The sequence below is a fragment of the Dunckerocampus dactyliophorus genome, chromosome 3, assembly GCF_027744805.1.
Source record: "Dunckerocampus dactyliophorus isolate RoL2022-P2 chromosome 3, RoL_Ddac_1.1, whole genome shotgun sequence".
Taxonomy (NCBI): Eukaryota; Metazoa; Chordata; class Actinopteri; order Syngnathiformes; family Syngnathidae; genus Dunckerocampus; species Dunckerocampus dactyliophorus.
In genome coordinates, this window is record NC_072821.1 from 29,751,908 (window position 1) to 29,775,246 (window position 23,339).

General features: G+C 38.5%; 1 protein-coding gene across 4 annotated transcripts in view; it reads left to right on the plus strand.

Annotated features, from left to right (window-relative positions):
• Positions 1-23,339, plus strand: part of si:ch211-220f16.2 (golgin subfamily B member 1) — a 72,997-nt gene that overhangs the window by 39,361 nt on the left and 10,297 nt on the right. For 3 of the 4 annotated variants that reach the window (XM_054770122.1, XM_054770123.1, XM_054770124.1), the window contains exons 17-23: positions 1,418-1,551; positions 3,483-3,592; positions 5,024-5,192; positions 8,209-8,313; positions 8,432-19,435; positions 19,720-19,793; positions 21,740-21,767. In XM_054770122.1, the coding sequence (XP_054626097.1) occupies positions 1,418-1,551; positions 3,483-3,592; positions 5,024-5,192; positions 8,209-8,313; positions 8,432-19,435; positions 19,720-19,793; positions 21,740-21,767 (11,624 nt within the window). The remainder of the gene's footprint in view (positions 1-1,417; positions 1,552-3,482; positions 3,593-5,023; positions 5,193-8,208; positions 8,314-8,431; positions 19,436-19,719; positions 19,794-21,739; positions 21,768-23,339) is intronic. The other variant, XM_054770125.1, reaches the window with a different exon arrangement.

Below are 23,339 nucleotides of genomic sequence, written 5' to 3' on the forward strand. Positions count from 1 at the left end.
ATGGTGGTCACAGCAGATACTGACTTGTTTTTGGACCCCTACAGACGACCCCCCCCATACAGTGGGATTTTTTGACATGAAGTTGTACGACATCCCCATCAACATTGTAATCCATTAACAGCGACTCACCCGACACTTGGTCTCCTAAGTCCAGTTCTGGTCAGATTTCTGTGATGGAGAACGTAATTCCGCTGTTGCTGAGTTTGGCTTCTAAAAACATTTGCATCACAAAAATACCTTCTCAAAAACTCAAATCTCACAAAACGCTTGGCGTTATAGCTGTCTCCCGCCGTATCCCTGCGCACTGCCGCCTGTGCGTTCATGTGTACCTGTATGTGACGAAGACAGTCGCATCTTCTTCCGCTGTGGAACACATACCTAAACAAGATGGCCGCGGCGCTCCGGCGCGGAAGTACATGCGAGCGTCTTCGTCACATTCACATGAACGCACAGGCAGTGCGCAGGAATACGGCGGGTGACAAATACATAACGCTAAACCTTTTGTGAGGTCTGATTTTTTTTAGAAGAACGCATACAGTATTGTTTTGAGAAGCCAAAGTCTTTACTTAATTGTCCCCAGCAACTAAGTGGAACTACGCTCTTCATCACGGAAATCTGACCAGAACTGGACTCAAGAGACCAAGTGGGGTGTAAGTCACTGTTATTGGATTACAATGCTGATGGGGATGTCATAGAACTTCATGTCAAAAAATCCAAACTATCCCTTTAAACTGCACATTTTGGAGTGGCCTTTTATTGTGCCAACCTAAGACACATCTGTGCAATAATCATGCTATCTCATCAGCGTCTTGATATGCCACACCTCTGAGGTGGATAGATTATGGATCAGAAATGATGAATGCCTACTAACACATACAGTATTTAGACAGATTTGTGAACAATATTTGAGAGAGAGAGGCCTATTTTGTACATAGAAAAAGTTTTACATATTTGAGTTCAGCTCATGAAAATGCGAGCAAAAACAAAAGTGTTAGTAAAAAACAAAGTCTATAGGCAGTACATTGTAACAGTAATTGGCCATTAAAACCTGCAGTGTCGTGTAAATCCAGCCTGTGTCCACCCACCAACTTGGTACAAACATGTATTAAGTACATGCCCATAAACCACCCAGATAGCAAAATTATACAGTGTACAGTGGAACCTTGGTTAGCGTCATTAGTCCATTCCAGAAGGTCCGACTGTAACTGTAAAGGACTCTAAGCAAATCAAATTTTCCCATAAGAAATAATGTAAATCCAATTAATCCGTTCCAGAAAGCCAAAAATGTTAACGCATACCACATTTATGGGAAAACAATAATATTTGGTCATTTGGTTAGAGTACGTTTTGGCTAGAGTCTGATGGCAGAAAATATTCTCACTACTTTTTTTCCCTTTTTTTTCCCTGACAATTCAAGATGGTTTGCGATCTGTGGTGGAGGAGCTGGAGCTGGAAAGGAATCAACTCCAGGAGCAGATACTGAGCCTAGAAGAGCGCTGTCAAGATCTAGAAGATCGGCTACAGCTGCAAGCACGCATTGAGGCCTTGCAGGTACCCTTATCCTTGACCTATCTCTAACCACACCTGACCTCAAACCACTTCGCAATGACTCAAGGGACATTAAACCAAATAGCTAACTTTTAAAATGCATCCTACGCTAACACTTCAAAAATAAAAGTAATTTAGCCACTAACGCTGAGTGATTTGCATGTTCCTGTTCCTGAAGACTGAGATTTTGTAACAAAGCCTTCTAACACAGGTGACTTTTGATGTAGATGAAGATGCATTGCCAGTCTGGCTCCCTCAGGTGTGTTAGGTCCCTCTTGTGTGTGTGCGCTGGAGAGCACCTCTGGCGGTGACTGCTAATGGTGTGATGTTGTGTGTTTAATCATGGCCGTAACACAGGGGTGTCCAAAGTGCGGCCTGGCGTTCTTTTCTTGTATTGGCCTGTGGCACATTCTATGATTCTATCCATCCATCCATTTTGTATGCCGCTTCTCTTCATTTGGGTCGCGGGGTTATGCTGGAGCCTATCCCAGCTGACTTCGGGCGACAGGCGGGGTACACCCTGGACTGATCGCCAGCCAATCGCAGTCTATGATTCTATGAACTATGATTTTACAAGAAAACTTCATCAGTCCTTTTACACAAATAAAATCAAAATATTAACAGAAAAAGTTGTAATCAAATGAGAAAAAGTTGTCATTTTACAAGAATAATGTAATATGAATCATGACTTTAGTTGCATAAAGTTGAACTATTAAAGAAGAAATATTAAAAAAAGATGTATTTTTTAAGCCGTAATTTTATGAGAAATAAAACAACGAATAACATTTTTTTTTAAAAATCAGGTTGCAAAAGTGTTGTTACAATGTTGAGAGAATAAAGTCAAACTATAGGAATAAAGTCATAATTACGAGAAGAAACACGTATGTAGAAAAAATAGAAAAAAAACGCATTTACGAAATAGTCAAAACATTAAAAGGTAAAAACTGATATTCTAATGAAAAAAAAGGCACAATATACAAGAATAAATTTGTAATATTATGAGCAAAAATAATGTCATTTTAGTAGCATATTTTACTAGCACAGAGTTGAAATATTAAATATTTTTTGAAATTAGGTTGGGGCAAAAAATGGAATAAAGTCAAAATTTTAAAAGAAAAAAGTCATAATTACGAGAAGAAAATTTACAAGAAGAAAGTTGAAATAGTTGGATTATTAAAAAAACAGTAGAAACGGGGAAAAAAGCTTTAATTTGACAAGAATAGTCAACATATTAAGAGAAAAAAGTCATATTCTAATTCATATTATTATGAGGAAAAATAATGTCATTTTAGTAGCATAGAGTAGAAATAGTTTTTTTTTAAATTCATAATATTATGAAGAACAAAACAAAGTTGTAATTTATGGAAAATTAGGTTGGGGAAAAAGTTGTATTATGGGAATAAAGTCATAATATTACAAGAATAAAATTTACAAAGATTATTTGAGAAGAAAATTGAAAATATTTATATAATTTACAAATATTATATAAATAATATTTATTTAATATAAAATATTTTATATTAATAATTACTAATTACTAATAATATGTTTTTTAACTTATATCACAAAGCTGAAATGCATTTTGTGGCCCTTGCCTCCTTTCATTTTTCAGTATATGGTCCTCGCTGGAAAAAATTTGGACACCCCTGCCATAACATGTTTTATAAAAAATGTTTAAAGCAAGGTTGATGTTCTGTCGCAGTATCACTGGGTGTGGTGAGTTGCACTTCATTGGTGAACTAGAGTTTGTACGGAACGTATAGCTGATGATACTCTACTAAAAATGATGCTGACATTGACAATACAGGTTATTATAAGCCTTTGTTTTTTTCTGATCTTCAGCAGGTCCTCTCTCACCGTGCAGTGAATATTCTTGTGGAGCTTTATTTTATATAAATCATGGTTTTGCAGCTTTTGTCTTTCTGCACTTACAGAATGAGTATGAGAAATTACAGAGCCAGTTTGCTTCTGTGCGTAGTCAGCATAGCAGAGAAGCAGAAAAGCATCAGCTGCTGGTTAGCCGTCTCAATGAACAACTTAAAGGGTAAGTTATTCTCATGAGAATAGTAATTGTTTGCTTTATTTCAAACATACATACAAGGTTACATTGGAGTTCAGTCGTCTCACTACTTCGTCCGTTTAATTTCACAGCTTGAACTGTGTCGCGTTTTTTCAAAAATATTTGATTTCAGAAATCATGTTGGTTTGTGGTTGGATACGACCTATTCGTAAAAAAAATATGCATTTTCAAGCAAATTTTTTATTTTTGAAATTAAGTATCTTCAGGCATAAAAATAAAGTAAAATACAAATACAGTGAGAAGAAAAAAAGAGAAAAGTTGTCGATCGAAACAAAGCAGGAAATGATCCAGAAGCATGACGGTGGTATGAAATTAAGTGATGTTGCTAGACTATACGGCCGTTCCCCATCGACCATTATACCTTATTTACCTTCTTTTATATTGGAATGTTACTCTATTATGTTTATGCTGTTTTCTTATATTTTTCCACCATATTTGGTGGACTTTCAATATTTTGAAGGCCCAAAGGTGTGAGTTTGGGAAGATCTTGGAACGGATTAGGCTATTTACATGTATTTTACGCTTTGTATGACATAAAATCCCTATAACGTAAAGATTCTTGGAACGGATTATTTACGTTCTAGGGGTGTCTACTGTATAAGACATTCAAATATGCATTCGAAAACATTGGTCACTCGGTGTCAGTAATGTTGCTTTAGTGTTGGGTGAGACACACAAGCACCAGACTTAATTGCTGGAACAACAGGATTTGATTGCAGGGTTGAATGATCTCACAACAGGCACGATAATCCCTAACACGGGCTAGTGTTGCGACCGTTACCCATCCCTAGCTAAAACTCAACTCTGACATCACTTCCTGTGCGCCCTCCCCCACTCTGCTCTTCTAGCACCGGAACACATTTCCAGCAATACATATGAGCAAGAGTCTTATTTATGTCTTATAATGTTTAATTTTATCTTATTATATCTACTATATTGGGTAATTGGAGTGTAAAGGGGACTATAAGGGTATTATTTGATGTCTAGAGGGCTCTAATAATGTTAAAAACTCTATTTAGAATGTCGTAAACAGATTTTCTTTTATCTAACTACGAAAATATTACATTTATAAATAAGGAATCCTACTTTCACTTATCGTGGTCAGTTTTGGAATGAATTAACTGCAATAACGAGGGATTACTGTACATTTATTCTCTTCCTGTGTTTAACTTGTTCCGTTTACCACTTTTTGTACTGGTAGAAAAAATGTTAAAGATGTCAACAGTATTACAGCCTCGTTTACATCTATGACATACTGTAAACTGTAGAGTTCTACAACATTGTTTAAAGATGCTTGTGATAGTTAAAAGTTGTTGTTTAGTACATTTTGTGTGTTGCATGCAAACTGGTATTTAACTAGGCATTTTGGAGTGTTAATATTTCAATTCTTTTTAGGATGAGTGACACACAAGAATGCCTGGAAAGCTCACTCATTGAGAAGGAGAATACATTAGCGAAGACATCAGAAAAACTTGAGCTCATCAACAGCCTCCGAGAATCCTTGAGTGAAAAGGAGATTCAGTACAAGGAGATGTCTGACAAGCTCCTTCAGACTGAGCAAACAGTAAGAGGTTTTTTTTTTTCGTTTTGTTTAGTTTTTTTGCTTAAAGGTGCTGTATGTCTTCGACTCCAAATGACACATTTTCTTAAGCAAAAAAAATATTGCGCCAGCAGTTACCATATGTTACAATCGTGGTTTAAAAGGACAGCTTGAACAAATAAATGTCTATACATACCGGATCAATATTTTAAGACCAGCTGAAAAATTGCAAGAATTTACAGAAATAGGAGTGAAAAGTTGAGAAACAATGTATTGCAAACAAGCATTAAAATGAAATAGGTTGTTCATCAGCTGATCAAAAGTTTTAAGACCACAGCCTTTAAAAGCCAAAATTTTGGCAAAAATGTGGATTCATTGCCATTTTCTCTCAGGTATTCACATTGTCATGATCTCTTGATGGCAAAGGCAAAAAAGCCTTCTCTCTTTGAATGCGGCCGGATTGTTGGGCTGCATAAGCAAAGCCTCTCGCAGCACACCATTGCTGCTGAGGTTGGATGCAGTCAAGTCAAGTCAGACAGTCATTTGAAACTTCTTCAAAGATCCTAAGGGTTCTGGAACAAAAGTTGAAGTTGTAGACCCAAAAACTGTCACCGGGCCTGAGCTGGAGGATCCAATTGTGGCTTTCCATCAAGACACGGGATGATCTTTGGCCCAAATGAAGGTTGTTACTGGTGCAGTCCAATAACCATTAGACAGCCTCTGCGAGAGAAGGATTTTAAACTAAGGTCACAACTGGACGTGCGTGTTTTTGGCCGTGCGATTTGTGATGTTCCCCAAATTGCTGTGTTTTTTTTTGTTGTTGTTGTTGTCCATGGAGAACGTAGTTGTGACCATGAAGGATCACCGCGCATCCAACGCACAACCTGTAAGTCGAATGTGCATACCACGCATGACATCTGGACATCTGAGGCTACTCAGACGTAAGGCTGTCTCTTCATTCGTACCGCCAATGCACGTAAGTTGTAAGACCAACTTCCGTCAAACTTGAAATAAACGCACTGACCGCGCGCTCTGTGCAGGCTTCGTACAAAGGTTGCAAGAACTACGCACGAGCTGTACATCTCAATCTCAATCTGTCCGTCTCAATCTCTGCCGCCTCCATCTCTGCCCCTGTCTCGCTCCTTTTCCCTCCCTGCCACCTTTTCTTTTCTTCGACATTATGCAAATAGTTTCATTTTCTCTCAATGAGCACTGTACTTTTGTACCAGAAACACGATCAGTTCTGCACACGCACAAGAGCTACGTCACTTCCTCCGGCTTGGTGGGATTGATGCTAGTGATGTGCAATACCACTGATTTTATTTCCAATCCGATACTTGGTAAAATTCAGGCTGGTATCGGCACTACCGATCTGATAGATACTTTGTGCAAATACACATAATGTGTCTGGTAGCATTTCAAAAGTAGAATGTAGTATTTGAAATCCTAGTATAAAGAATACAAAACATCATAGTGATTTATTTATTTTATTCTAAACCTTTAAGTATATTGAGGAAGCGGGACGCACGACACAAAAGCAGAGTCCATAAGTGCGACGTACAAAAAAATTGACATTTTGCCCAAACCTGACACCAGCAAAACATACGTAAGAAACACGTTGGCCATATGGACGAAGCACAAACATGTACGAAGTGCATTAGTGTGTCTTGCAAGTGCACGTTGAGTTTGTTTGACATGACAAAGAACCTCTGTGGTGCCAGTCTACGGCTCGAAAATCAGCACATCACACGCACGCCCTCCGTGCGTTTCTTGCGTTTTTTTGCACATAGACCGGCCGTAGGAGCCCGTACGACCGGTTGTGACCTAGGCTTTAAGAAGAAAAAACGTCTTGAAAGGTCTTGCCTCCTCCAAGGTCACAAAATTGCCTGTTTGGAATTTGCATTAGAGCACCAAACATGGGACATTGAAAGGTGGAAAAAGGTTTTATTCTCTAATGAGAAAAAATGGAACAGTCCTGATGGCTTCCAACATTACTGGCATGACAAGGAGATCCCATGTAAGATGTTTTCCACACGGCAAAGTGGAGGGGGCGCCATTATGATCTGGGCTGCTTTTTCCTCCGATGGAACAATGGAACTTCAGGTTGTGCGGGGGCGTCAAAAAGACGGATGGCTATGTGGAGATGTTTCATGGGTATCCCTCATGACTCAAGGCCCTCGTCTGTGTTGCAATGACTGGCTTTTTCAACAGGACAACGCTGCATTTCACAATGCCTGCCTGGCAAAGGACTTCTTCCAGAGGAATAATCTCACTCTTTTGGACCATCCTGTGTGTTCCCCTTATCTAAATCCAATTGAGAACATTTGGGGATGGATGGCAACGGAAGTTTACAAAAATGGACATCAGTTCCAGACAGTGGATGCCCTTTATAAAGCAGTCTTCACCACCTGGAGCAACATTCCCACCAGCCTCCTGGAAACACTGGCATCAAGTATGGCCAAACCAATGTTTGAGATGGTTAACAAGAATGGCGCAGCTACTCATTACCGAGTCCTTTTTTATACATTTTATTTCTATTTTAGGGGGGGTTGCAGGTTTTTTGATCTATGGTCTTAAACTTGTGATCAGGTGATAAACACCCTATTTTGCTTTGTTTGTTTGCAATGAATTTCTTACTCAAAAATGTTTTGTTTCACTCCCATTTCTTCTTTTTGCATTTTGGAGCTCTACTTAGAACCTCCTTAAGAGCCAACAGTGCAAAATGTAAATTCTTGTAATTGTTCAACTGGTTTTAAAATGTTGATCAGGAGTGTACATTCAATTATAACTAGTAATTAAATTAAAGCTTGTCGCAAAACTTTGCTAAATCGCTATGATTAGCTGACAACAAACAAAATGCGCATGCATGCTTGTGTTACCTGGGGCGTGGCTTGAAATGTTGGAGCCGGAAGAAGACGGGGTATAATGCTTGCAGTATGTTGGAAAGTTAGCACTCTCTTTGCATTACCTAACTAAGGCTGGCAACACCTTTAAGGTAGGCTTTGTTTGTGTTAATTTTGTCTTGATTTTCTCTACTCAGCTCGAGAAAGTTTCCAAAAAGAGCAGTATCTCAGAGAAACACTGCTCTGAGTTGAAAGGAGAAGTTTGTGACCTCACGCAGAAGCTGAATGGGCTCAGAGACAAGGTACACTTTAATGTAAATATCTATCTCTAGTAGTTTTGGAGATGTCTTACCTATATTTCAGCACTTGCAGTATTATTTCGCCTTACCTGATCATTCATTGTCATCTGATCATTTGCAGACTCAAAAACAGGACATCACCATAGAAACTTTACAGACTGAGTTTGAGCAAACCAATGAAGAACTGGACAAACTAAACACATCCCACCTGGAAGAAAGAGCTCAACTCATTCATGATCTTCAAAGCTGTGAGCGGGAGATTGACAGTCTGAAAGATATTCTATCTGCAAAAGACAAAGAGATTTCGGCCCTGAATGGCAGCGTGCTCGAGTATACAGAACAGGTTACCATTCTCAAACAAGACCTTCGACTCAAAGAAGAAACCCTGCTACAAGTGGAAAATGCACTGACTAAGGCAGAGCGAGAGGCCAGGATTCTTCATGACTCACAGACTTCAGATCAGCAAGTCCTAAATAGTAAGATTGCAGAGCTTGTGGAGAATCTCAAGTCTGTTGAGGTGGAGTTAGACAAGACCAAAGAAGAAAGCAAGTCCAAAGTTGATGAGATGAACCATCTAAGAAAACAGGCAAAGGATGATAAGAAAGCTATTCAGCACCTGCAAGACCTGCAAGCTGATGCACAGAAACAGATATTGAGTCATCGTTCCCAACTTTCTGAATGTGAAAAAGTCATTTCTTCACTGAAGGAACAGCTGACCTTATCTACCCAAAGGCAACTAGAGTCAGAGGAAGTCATTGTGCAGCTCAAGAACATCAACACGAACAATGAGAAAAATGCTATGAGAGAAGAGATCTACGAAAAAGAACTGAAAACTTTGAAGGATGAAAAGAACAAGCTCCTATCCCAACTGGAAAAATACAGTCATGACATGGAGTTGTTATCTCAAGAATTAAAGGAGCGAGCGCAGATTGCTGACAGTGTCAAACAAGAGATGGAGAAAAAAATGGAAATCATCACATCACTGGAAAACCAAATCAGGGCAAATGATATCCAGGCAGAGGATGAGAGACAGAGAATTAACTCTGAATTGCAAGTTAGGGATTCTGAAAATCAGAAGTTGTGCAAAGAAATTGATGTCAAAACTGAAAACATATCCAAAATGGAGAACACCTTAAAACACGTTGAGGCTCAGAAAGAGCAGTTGCAAGCAAAGCTTAGACGGCTCACTGAAGAACTTGAGCTACAGAATCTGAATGGACAGCAACTAACTGAAAAGATGACAGCTGCTCTTGAACTTAACAGCAGTCTGGAGAAGCAAGTACAAAGTGTTACAGAGGAGAATGAACGACTTAAGGTGGAAGTTACATTTGAAAGAGATTCTTTGCATAACAAATTAACCACAATACAGTTACAGCATTCACAAAACGACATTATTATTCAAGCCTTACAAAAACAAAAAGAACATCTGATTCTACAAACTAACGAATTAAAGAGAGATGCCGAACAAAGCACACTCTCACACAGCGAGGTTCTCCTGGCTAAAACCAATGAATGTGATCATCTCAATCAGTTACTCGGGGAGAAGGAGAACTTCATTGCACACCTGCAAGGAGAACTGCAAAGCTACATTGCTAAGGTGGATGAGTTGCAGCATACCGTAGAGCAGAGACAGCAGCTCGCCTCCGTTCTTAAAGAGGAATTAGAGACCCAACGAAATGAGCAAACACAGCTTCAACAAACATTGTCTCTCCTTCAAGAACAGGACTGCAGTCTGAAGTCTGGGTTAATGGAGAAGGATGCCAATTTGAAGGAAAAACAGGATGAGTGCCATAGTTTGCAGAATGAAATTATTCTACATAGGAATTCGGTTTCTGAGCTTCAAGTGAATGTTGAGTCGCTCAGTGCCGAACTCTCACTGCTTTGCAAGAAACTGGAAGAGAGAGAACAGCAATGCCAAAAACAAAAAGATGACTTGGATGATGCAACTCAAACTATCAAGTCTTTAAATGACAAAATCAATGAAATACAAGAACTTTCCAGAAAATCTGAGTCTGAAGCTGTCTCAAAGGAAACTGAGCTGAGGACCCTTCAGAGTGAAATTGATAGCATTGTAGAACAAAAGAAAGACCTTGATGCAGCTTGCAAATCCAGAGAAAATCAGCTTGAGGAGCAAATACAAATTGTGTCAAACCTTGATAAACAGCTCAAAGTCACTCTTGAACAAAACTCCAGTTTTAGCATGAAAATAACTAGTCTAACAGAAGACAATCAACAACTACAAGAAAAGTTGTCCCAAAACCATTCGTTAGCCTCTGAGTTAACCACCAAGAATAACCTGCTGCAAAAACAGAAATCTGAGCTTGAGGTTCATATCTTAAATAATCAGAGGGAAATGAATGATGTTCTGAATGAAAAAGATAAGCTTATCGTTGCAGTCAGTAATATGAAGCAGGTCCTCAAGGAAAATGAAATGTCTAACAAACAGAAAACAGAAGAATTTAGCTCTCTTTCAAGAACACTGCGTGACAGAGAACAACAACTTCAGAATTTACAAGAGCAAGTTAGTCAGCAAAGCCTGTTACTGGTTGAGAAAGAACAAATTCTGTTGGACAGGAATTGTCAGTTGGATACCCAGCAGAACCAACAACTGCAATTGCAGGATACAATATCTATGCTTAAAGAACAGGGATCTGTGTTAAAGTCAGGGCTAATGGAGAGGGACACAATGTTGCAACAGAAATCAGAGGAATGTATTGTATATCAGAATGAAGTGATCCTGCAGAAGGGCCTTGTGTCACAGATACAGTGTGAGATTGAGTCGCTCACCCAAGAGTGTTTCGATGCCAAGCAACAGTTGGTGCAAAAGGAGCAGATGTTAAAGGATCTAACGAATGATTTTGAACACCAAAAGAACGAGCTAAATAAACGTAGTGAATCAGTCATTTCACTTGGCAGTCAGATTGGAGCCATGAACGAGAGTTTTGCCGATATGGAGATTGAAATGACCAGTTTAAAGGATGCCGTAGAGAAGCTCACTTCAGAAAAGTGTCAGCTCACACAAGAGAAGGACCGAGGGAATGCTGAGATAGTTGATTTAAAAGATGCCATTCAAGCACTGACTGATCAGAATATGCGATTCCAATCTGAAATTGAGAAGTCTTTTCCAGAGCTGTCCAAAGCACACAAAGACCTTACAGATTTAAAAACAACACTAAGTGACAGGGAACTTCAGGTGAAAACTTTACAGTCGGAGATGGAACAGCTTCATTTTGCCACCCAAGAAAAAGATAACTACGTGAAACAGCAGGAGCATGCAATCCAACAACTTAATAGTCGGATTTCTGAACAGGAGGGGCTGCTGAAACAGAAAGATGATGAAACATTCAGTTTAAGGATTCAAGTTACAGAACTCATAGGTCAAGTAGAAACCATTACGTCTGAGTCCACTGCATTAAAATATACAGTGGAGAAAAAGGAACAGGCTAGTCTTGAAGATGGAAAAAAATTCTCGCTTATCACTGAAAATTTGAACGCCAAATTTCAAGACAAAGAAAAGGAGTGCGAGAGCCTGAAAGAGCAAATTTCACACGTTGAAGAATCTGTTTTAAAAATTAACAGTACCCTCCAAACACAAAGAGAAGAAACAGAAAATCTGAAAAAAGCCTTGGAAGAAAAAGAGCTGAATCTTATGGCACAATCACAATCATTTGAGGATTTGCAGAGGAGAGCGGATGAGTCGTTGCTCTTCAAAAGTCAGTTCATGGAAAGCACAGAGTTATTGTCACAGCTCCAGAGTCAAATTCAGACGCTGTCCTCTGACTCTGAGAACCACAGAAAGTCAGCAGAAGAAACACAAAGTGCCTTCATTAACCTGCAAGAAAAGTATGCAGCTAATTTGGAGGATTTGCAAGATGTGAGAAAGCAACTGTCCCAAAGGACTGACGAAGTGTTAACCCTTAGGAAGCTGTCAGATGACACCAATTGTGAACACAAAAGAGCACAGACCGCAATAGAAACTCTGAAAGATGAGCTATCGACAATCCAACACAAACTTGAGCAGACACAGGACCTGAATTCTCAGCTGTCAAAAGAAAAGGAAGAAGCATTCAGCTCTCATCAAGCACGTGTCTCCCTTTTGACCCTCGAAATAGAAAGACTAAAAACACAACATCTTCAAGTTGTGGCACAAATGAATGCACTGACAGAAAACCTGGAACAGAGAGAAATGGCGCTCCATGCGATTAACAGTCAATGCACAGCCCAAGCCAAACATACGTCTCAAATGATTTCAGAAATACAGAAACTAGAATTACAGAATAAGAAACTTATTGAAGAGATTCAATTGTCAAAGGAGGAGCACCAATGTTCTCTCACAACAGTTAATAATGAAAACACACATTTGGTCAACAACATTAGAAAACTTCTTGCAGAGAAGGAAGAGCTGGAGAGACGACACCATGAAACTGGGGCATCCCAGGGGGAGCTCATGGCTCATATGGAGCAGCAGTCCCGCAGCATGAGCGAAAGCATCGAGAAAATGCTGTCAGAGAAGGAGAGCCTTCAAGCAAAGGTTAGTGTCCAAGATGAAGAAATATCTCAATTAAGAGAAAATCTTCACAAGGCCGAGCACATTCTGCAAGACTCTGAGAAAGAGTGGCTGCTAGTTCTAGATAGAGAAAAACAGGATAAGATTCTACTTGCAGAACAGTTGAGTCATGTTGAAAAGGAAAGAGAGGAGAGAGATCATGAAAACGGTCACTTGCAACAGGCTATTAAAGCTGTGGCGCATGAGTTAGAACTACTTTTAAGAAAAAACAGTGGTACAGTCCTCTCACCCATTGCCACTTTAAGTGGAGACAGATCACATTTACACCACATGATAAAACAAGTTGAAGCAAGTCATCAGTCTGAAGTAGATGCTTTGACAAAGATGTTTGACAGTACTAGAGCAGATTTACAAAAAGTTAAAAGTACACTTGATCATTGTGAGGTTGAAAAATGCCAAGAAATTGAGAATTTACAGAGTCAGTTGAAGATTGAGGTAGAGAAAGTGACAGAAGCTATCCTTGAAAACTCATCTTTACATGATGAACTTAAAGCAAAAGACAATCAAATCAACTGCATGAGCATTCAGATTAGTCAGCAAAAGGATTTACTTGGTGGGCTCAGTCAGCAATTAAAAGATAAGGATGCATCCATTTCCCAAGTCATGGAAGCGGCCTTAAATGAAAGGGTGAAACTTGGTGAAGAAAAGGCCCATCTATCAAAACAACTCGCAAGCGTTGAAAAAGATTACCACGCTTCCACAAAGCAGTATGAGGACATTTCTCGGCAGCTGGAAGAACATGTTTCATGTTCACTCAAGGAGAATGAAATTCAAGCATCAGAAAAGCTTGAACTGGTAAAGGAAAACAGTGAGCTAAAATTTGAACTATCAAAAGTATCGGAAGAGAAAGATATGGTCAAGAAAAAACTGAAGGCTTCTCTCTTTCTCCGAAAGGATCTGTTGAAAAAAATTGAGGAGTTAGAAAAACAAAATGAAGAGAGTATAAACGAGGATATTTCAGTTTTACAAAACAAACTATTAGAAAAGACCAAACAAGCTCAGTCCGTAGCGGAAATGTATGAGGATAGGGTTTCTTTCCTTGAAAAGGAATGCCTTGATAAAGTCAATGAGGTACGTGATCACACGATGCAGTTGCAATCAGAAAACAACACTTTGCAAGCCACATTAAGTGAGAAAGAAATGTGCTTGTCAGAAATGTTACAATCACTCAATGAAAAAAGCGCCCTCATCAAACAACTTAAGGCAGTTGCTGCTGAGCGTGAAGATAACTTTGAACAAGATAAGAAGAGCATGATGCAAAAAATGGAAATGCTCGAGAGTGAAATCGAGGCCTATAAAACACAATTGAAGGACAAATATGTCTCCAATAATACTGCTGTTGAATTAGAAAATGAGCTGACACAAATGAAGCAAGAAAAGGCAATGCTGCAGAAAAAGACACAGGCTGCATTGTTGGCACGAAAAGAGACTATGAAGAAAGCTCAAGAAAGTGAGAAGTCATTAACCAAAGAATTAAGTGAGCTGAAAGATGAATACAAAGCTGTCTTGGAGCAACACTGTCAGCAGACTAAAGAGCTAAATGTTGTCCAGTTGGAATTGAATGAGAAGCTCAGTGAATTGGAAGAACTCCAGAAAACACTGTCTTCTTATTCAGATGAACTGGAAACTTTAAGACAGCTTGTTCAGGAGAGGGATCAAACTGTGCAAGATTTAAATATTTCCTTGGCAGAAAAGGAGAATCAGTGTCATTCTCTATCAAACCTGCAAACAGAATTGGTTACTATGAAAGCACAATTTGAGTCCTTTAAGAAGGAAAGTGAAGACAAGACTCTTGTTTCAACGGAGAAAAAAGCAGAAATGTCAAACTCAAATCTCCATGTGGCTCAGAGTGCCTTAGAGGAAGCTCAAAAAGCAGTAAAAGAGCAGAGAGAAATGGCGACGAAATACCAAAAACAACTCAAAGATTCTCCTGGAACATCCGAAATAAAACATCAAAACTCAATGGAAGAGAACAAAACTCTTTTGGAGCAAGTAGCAGAGATACAGCAACATCTGAGTGAGAAGGAAAGTAGTTTGACGAACAGTCTTGAAAAAGAACAGTTAGATTGTACTGGAGAAGGAACAAATGTGGAATCATTGAAGCAAGAAAATGAAAATTCTGTCAGGATAATTGCTGAACTCAGGGGTGAGTTAGCCATGCTTCATTTGCAGCTGCACCGTTGCAAAAATGCCAGAGAGCCATTTCATGAAGACACACCTGAGAGCGCCATCAAGCAAGAACATGTTACTCAAGATGAGGTCAGTCTTGTTTACAGACGTACTCGAGACTCTAAAGCAACTCCGAATCAGAATGATGAGTCCGAGATATCAGCAAGGGATGATCTGACTCTTACACTTCAACAGCAAAGTAAAAGTCATGTAATGGCCAATACTAATATGAAAAGAGAAGTTGATGAGCTTCATAAAGCTCAGGAAGATTGTGACAGAGTAAACGATCAGCAGAACTACAATAAAACGACCCAACTAAGCAGAAAACTTCAAGCAGCTTTAATCTCACGGAGAGAACTCTTGAAGGAAAATGCATCACTGAAGGAGCAAGTTGAAAATCTGTCTGACAAAGTTATAAATCTGTCTGACAAAGTCAGCACCAAAGAAGCTGAATGTTTGACTCTGGAATCGTCCTTTTCAAGCCTGAAACAACAAAATATTGACCTGGAAAGCAGTATTAAGAACGTTAACATGGATAAAGAGAAGCTTAGCTCAGAAGTTGATCGCATCCTGAATGATAATTGTAATCTGTCTGATGCATGTGAAAGCTTGAAGCAGACCATCGAAAACATCACCCAACAGAAGCAAGCCTTTTCCTGCCAGCTGGAATCTCTGAAAGACTCTCAGACAGAGGAGCTGACCAAATGGAAGTCAAAGCACTCAGAACTTAAACAAGACTATGAGTCTCTTTTACAAGCATATGAAAATGTTGGCACAGAAATGGACAAGATGAGACAACTTCTGGAGGGGGCCAAAAGAGAACGACAGGAAGCCCTCGGCAAACTGCACAAATGTGAGACTGAGATGAAAACCCTGCAGGACCAAGCAAGACAGTTGGAGGCAGAACATGAAAGGTTGAAAGAGAAAATGTACACTTTTTCAGAAGAAAAACGTCAAGATACGGAAGATATGGCGCAAGCAAATGAAAAAATGAGAAGACTGTCTGAGATGAGTGAAAACTACAGGATGGCGATGACTGACCTTACTAATAAAAATCAACACTTAGTGGCTGAACTTCTCCAACTGAAGTCAGTTTCGGAGGGCTACAAAAATGAACTTACAGAGATGCAGGCTGAAAATAGGGAACTAACTGAAAAGCTTCAAGAAGCTACTTGTTCGTCAGAAAAACACTGCTTAGAATCAAGATCTTTTACAGAGGACATGCAGCTTAAACTTGACCAGTCACTCAGCTTGAATAACTCACTGGTGGAGAGCCAGAAAACACAACATGGTGCTCAGTTGGAAAGCAACAATCTATTGCAGAACAAAGAAAGAACTGAAATCTCATACAGCGATCATGAAATACAGTTGACAGCAAAAGACGACACCATTAATAATCTTAAAGAAATAGTGAGTCAGCACAGCCAAGAAACGATTAGTCTCATTGAGAAGGTCAAAATTTTAGAAGATGACAAGTGTCTTCTGCAAGAGGAGCTTGAAAACATTCAAGAGATTTCAGACAAAGTGAAAAATGAAAACGACTACTTGGAAACTGTGATCCTCAAAAACTCAAAAAAAATTGATGAGCTTTCTGAGTCTATCAGTGTTTTGCAAGCTCAAAACATGCAGATATGTTCTCAGCTGACAACAAGCAAGGACATGTACAGCCAGCTTTACCAAGAAAAAGAGGATGAGCATCTTAAATTAGTTGGAGAGCTTGAGGAAAAGCTCAAGACGATGCAACGTGGCAGGGATGGGTCCAAGAGTGTCAGTAAAGAATTGCAAGAGCTTCTAAAAGAAAAGCATCAAGAAATAAATTATCTCCAGCAAAACTGCATTAAATACCAAGAACATGTTTTACATTTAGAAAGCGCTCTGAAGACCTCAGAGTCAGCTTGTGAAAACTTGGAAAACGATTGGAAAAAACTCTCTGAGAAGATGTTTGCCGTTGAAGAGAAAAACAAACATCTTGAAGCAGATTTAACCACATCTGAGGCTCACCTCCAGGAGGCCAAAGAGAAGATGGAGAAACTTGAGTGTCAAAGAAACCATCTGAAATTAGCTCTAGAAAATGTCAAATCTGAGAAAACAAAAGTAAAGGAGGATTCAGAAAAACATGTCAACTCATTCAGTGGCAATGAAGTGATGTTGCAGAAACAGATAGATGATCTTCAGGATTCTAATAATCACGAAAGTCAAACAGTTGCCGAATTAAAGCAACAGATAGATTCTCAACATCTGAAGATCAACACTCTAAAGAGAGCACTGGAGACTAACGAAGTAAAGCTAGATGCTTTATCATCTAGTCCTCAAGGGGCAAATACTACAAAACTTTGGAATGATTTGTACCAAAAGTCGTTGCACGAGAAAGATAATCAGCTCAATGAACAAGGTTCTGCAATTAAAAGATTAAGGGAGGATCTGCAAATGAGCAAAAAAGAGGTGAATGAACTCGCAATGACTAAGTCAAGACTAGAAAAGGCACTCAACGACTATTCTGTTGCTTCTGCTGCACATCAAAGGCAGGTCTTGGTTCTGAGTGCAAGCAACGCTGAATTTGCTGAGACTGTAAAACTTCTAACTCTTCAAGTAAAGGAACTCAGTGCTCAGATTGAAGGAGTAAACCAAGACAGAAACGACCTAAAAATGCATATTGCTGACAAAGAAGACAAGATTTCCCAGTTGCATTTTCATTGCGAGCAGACAGAAAAGCTAAATGGCGACTTGGAATCTCAGCTGCGTCTTTTGCAATCTCAAAACGATAACATCTTTGCCAAACTGGAGAAGCAGAATGGAATTTCTCTCCAACTGAAAACCCTTCTTCAAAGTAAAAATGTCGAGATTTCCACTCTTTTGACATGTAGGGATGGCCATATGTCAGGATATCTTGAGCAACTCCTGGCTAATTATCGCTCCCAGGAAGCCGTTTATGAGGACAGGTTAACATCTTTACATAATCAAAGAGAAAAGGCCGACAAAAAGTTCAGAGAGCTTGAGGCCAAAGTCAGAAGTATGACAATTAATTTAAATAGATCCGTTCAGGAAAACGAGCAGTTAGCAGCCAAGATGGTCGTTGTCAAGACGTCAATGGTATCTTTACAGCGTGAAAAAGAGCGACTGATGTCAGAATACAGAATACTTGAGGTAAAAAATCAGGCAGAACTTAAAAATAAAGCAGACTCTCCTGATAGTGAAGGTTTTTCAACTAAAGACCTTAAACATGAAGTTAAGAAATTATTACATCAGATGGATGACCTCAATTCTGAGAATGCTATGCTCAGGGCCCAGCTCATTCGTTACAGAGAGGATCTGAATCAAGTTTTATCCCTGAAAGACAGTCAGTTGAAAGTCTTGCTCAAAAAGCAACAGGATGTGATCAATAATCTTGAAGATCAAAAGACTGCAGCTGAAAAGGAGTGCAAGGTGTCTCAGTCGGACCTCCAAAAGGCAGAAAATGTTAGCAGTACTTTGAAGACTGAGATTTCGAAACTTAAATTGCAGGTAACCCAACTGCAAAGTGACATTGTGAGCCAAAAAGCTACAAATGAAGGCAAGGTCATTGCTGATCTGCAGCAAGCTGTGGCAGCTAAAGCAGCCGAATGTAATGACCTTCAGCAAAAAGTTGTCTCTCAGAAAAGCCAAATTGATGACTTGAATGCGAAAATGCAACTGCTCGAAAAGGAAACTGACAAAAAACTAAGCGACGCGGATGATAAATATAATAGTGAACTGCATGCCTTGGAACGTGAGCTGGAGCTAGTCAGGAACGAGCGAGAGACAGCCGATCAAAGGCTTACAGAGCTTGCACAAGACCTACTGGAGATGGAGCAACAGTTGTCGTTGGCCCAGGTGCAAAATAAAGACATGAAGGATCAAAATGAGTCCCTGTGTAAAGCCATGGCTGCCTTGCAGAATAATCGGGACCAGCTCATTGAGGACTTTAAGGTCTTACGAAACAGATATGATGAAGAACTCAGAGAGACTCGTATAGCTCTGAACAAAGTTGAGCGCAATCTCCAGGATGCTACATCAGACTTGGCTATGATTACCAAAGAAAGAGACATTATTGTTCAGAAATTAAGAGCCCTGGAGAGAAAAGATTCTCACAAGGAGCTGAACAAGTTGTTGGAGGACCTGTCAAAAGCTTTGTCAGAAAAGGAAAAACAACTGACAAAGGTTGTCCTGGAAAATAGCACATACACCAGGCAGCTGTCTGCGTTCTCCAAATCCATGGCCAGCCTCCAAAATGATCGTGACAGACTGGTTTATGAGTTGGAAGGGGCTACAAGAGAGGTTGAGTCCAGGCAAAAGTCAGGCCTAGACATTGTCTCGACCTTGAATGTGGAAAAGTCAAAAGGAAGTGCTTTCCAGATTGAAAAAGATGGGGCGGTAAGTCAAGTCTTCAGCGATGGTTTGATGTTTGCTGTTGCTTGCATTTTTCTGCTGTTTCCTTTTGCTGACAGCATGGAGGGTTGAGTCTGATTTTCTTTTTTTTTTTAATATGCAATTGCTTACTCATGCATGGTTTGTGAGAGTGGCACACACATGCTGCAGTTCATGACATTTAGCGGCAGATAGTATTAAGATAATTTCAGTTTCCTTCACAGGATAAATATAGTAGCTATCTAGTAATCATTTTACTGACAATCTGTCTGCTCTTTCTTGTCTTGCAGATGAATGAGCAGCTACCTGCACTGTCACCCAGGAAAGAAGACAGTAGTTCCCAGGAAAAAAACACAAATAAAAGGTAAAACTATATATGAAGAAATTAATGTAAACAGAAATGCCATGCATGTGTTTTGGAAATAGCTCAATCAATAACAGTAATACACTAATCCCTCGCCATTTCGACCTTAGAATTTTGTAGCTTCACTCTTATCACAGATTTTTCAAAAATATAATAATCCAATCATGCTTTTTTTGTGTATAGCCTATTAGTCAAAAATATGCATAATTAAGCAAATTTGACATATTTTTTTGCCCAAATTATGGATTTTCAAGTATAAAAATGACAAAATGAACTAAAATTCAAAAGCCTTCGATACAAATAATCCCAATATTTTAACAACAAAATTAGAAAGGTACAGAATCAGAGGATTAGTTTAGAATTGGGTTAAAAGTTACCTAGCAAACAGGAAGCAATTTGTAAAGCTAGGAGAACACACATCTGGGAGTTTAAATATCACATGTGGGGTACCCCAGGGGTCAATATTGGGACCAAAACTGTTCAATTTGTATATCAACGACATTTGTAAAGTGACAAAGGACGTAAAGTTGGTATTATTTGCGGATGATACCACTGCCTTTTGTTCTGGGGAAAGCACACAAGAACTAATTTAAAAGGTCAAGGATCAAAAACAGATTATCCTTGAATTTAAGTACAACTAACTAAGTACGACAAATACAAATAAACGGAGTGGATATTGAAAGAGTGAAAGAAAATACATTTCTGGGGATCATAATAGACGAAAAAATGAGTTGGTAATCTCATATAAAAAATATACAACAAAATGTGGTGAGAAATACTTCAATATTGAATAAAGCAAAATTTGTTCTTGATTAAAAATCACTCCACACTGTTTACTGTTCTTTGGTATTACCATATCTAACTTATTGTGTGGAGATATGGGGTTATAATTATAAAAGCAATCTTCACTCACTCATTGTACTGCAGAAAAGGTCGGTGAGAATAATTCATAATGACGCGTATAGAAAACATACAAACCCTTTCTTTTAAAATCACAGATATTAAAATTTGCTGATTTAGTACATTTTCAAACTGCCAAAGTAATGCATAAAGTTAACAATAACTTGTTTCCCAAAAGCGTCATACAGTATTTCTCTATAACAGAGGATAAATATGATCTTAGAGAAAAATTTAACTTAAAACACTTATATGCTAGAACAACGCTGAAAACCCACAGCATTTCAGTATGCGGAATTAAATTATTGAATGGATTGAGCAAGGAACAATGAACAATTTCCCAAGATGAGCGAATTCAAAAAACAATACAAGCAGCTGATGTTTGCTAAATATAAGGCAGAAGAGTCTTGAACTTGTTTTATTATATTTGTCTTCTTCTAATTTATGTATTATTATATTTATGTTCTGTCATGTTTGTTTTTATTTTTTATTATTTATTCATTCTTACACTGATCATTATATGGCATAATATTACATGGAATACAGGAATTGAATAATACAGTATGTACTGCACAAGATGTGGAAAGGATGGGGAGTAGGATTAAATAAGCTTTGCTTCTTCCTACTGCTTTTGGACATGTGGAACTGTGAAATGATTCATGAGATGTATTCCATTGTAACCTGCATTCATGTTCAAATAAAATTAAACCAAACCAAAACCAAAGTAATACATCATCAATAAATGAGGGATTACTGAAATGCTATATTGATAAGCATTAAATTCTTGAAGTCTATTTTTGATACTATTACAGCTATTGCTACACGACAAGATATATACGCTACCTGGAAAATGTACAACAAACGAGGCAAAATTTGGCCTAAATGTTTGACGTTAACCGGAAAGCACACTAACGTACACTAACAGAGGTTCCACTGTACGTTAAAAGTCCCTGGCTTGTATGGCAGCTGTTCATTGCACAATCACAGTATTAGCAGCAGATTAATTTAATTGGTTATTTAAGATACTGAATGGTCTTTATTACTTGCAGGTTTGAAAGAGACACGCAACAAATCAAGGTAAGTTTGTATACTTGCACAATATCACAGAAATGATCCAAAACTTAAGTCTTTAAAGATGGATATTCCTCAGGTCTGGCACCCATGGTGGCCTGTCTAACTTCTGTTTTGTTTTGTGAACTTGCAGTATTTCTGTCATCAGTGTCAAGTTGACAGTTGTTTTTAATTTAGTTGTCGTTATTGTCTTTTGATGAAAATGTCTTTTAGTTTTAATAATCAAAATTGTTTTAGTCTATTTTTAGTCAACTAAATTTCACAACAGTTTATTCGACTAAATATGAAGTATAAAGGATAACGCATCTTAATGTTTCCTTGAAACCACCGTTAACCGATTTTAACCTATATACTGTACCATCTCAAAAACAAAATTCCCCACAAAAAGTAGACCGACTCTCCATAAATCTTTCAATAAGTCAATTTCACACTAACCTTACTTACGGTACTTTTGTTATTTTACCTACAGTGTGAAGCAGTAGTTGACCATATTCAACTTTTTGACACATTTTCACATTTTATGAGAAACTGAATTTGGGGCTTTAATTAGCTGTAAACTGTAATAATCTATAAACATGTAAAAGTGTTGGAGATATAGTTTGCTGTGGCATTGTTTGGGTTTCTTGGCACCATGTGGCCCACTCTTGTCATCTCAGCTCCTCTGTAACTGTGATGTGAATAATAACTAGGGCTGTCGAAAATAACATGTTAACGGTGACAACTAATAGCCTATCCACACGGAAACGTTTTAAGGTCAAAACGCAGGAGGTAAACGATAAACTACTTTAAGTGTAGTAGCCTTTCATCCACACGGATTATATCATTATAGGTACTTTTCATTTTGGTTCTTTGGGCCACATTGCTATTGGTAGCAAGTAGTCAATGATCACACAATTTAAAAGGTTTACAAATTGTATTAAGAAATAACAGCAACGTATTTGGTTACAGCACTGGACTCTGTCATCAATGAGGAAAATCGACAAAGAGCCCAGAATGAAAGTCTTATTAGGCAGTTGCTGCACCCTTCTCGAAAGCTTGTGTGTGAGAGACGGACTCAAACTGGTTCTAACTATGCTGATAGTGCCATAGATAGATAGATAGATAATTTAGTGGACTATCTTTTCCTCTCATTACTTTTCCATGTGTTATCTGTGAGATTTGCCCAGTTGTAGTTGTGCTGTGTGAGTGCTGGTGTCATAAAAGCAAGCATTCCTATGGGAAGCTGTTAGACTACATTACACTAAGCTAGTCGCCTCAATCTAAAAGAATAATGATAATATCTAACAATACATTAAAATTTTTTAATTAATTAACTTGTGTGCATATGCTCTTTCTGGTCTGAACTTGACAGCAGTGCAATGCCAACACTATATACTGTATATATTTCCAACTCAAAAGCACGTCTCTCATTCTCTACCACACTCATGAGAGGTGTTTTCACAAACACTCCAAAATCCAAACATCACAAAAACATCTTTATTTTGCATGTTAGCGTGGTCTACATAAATTGAAAGATGATGCATGTGTGTTTTGGTTTTGGATCATTTCTGTTGTTGCTCTGTTTCGTTTGCAGAGTTT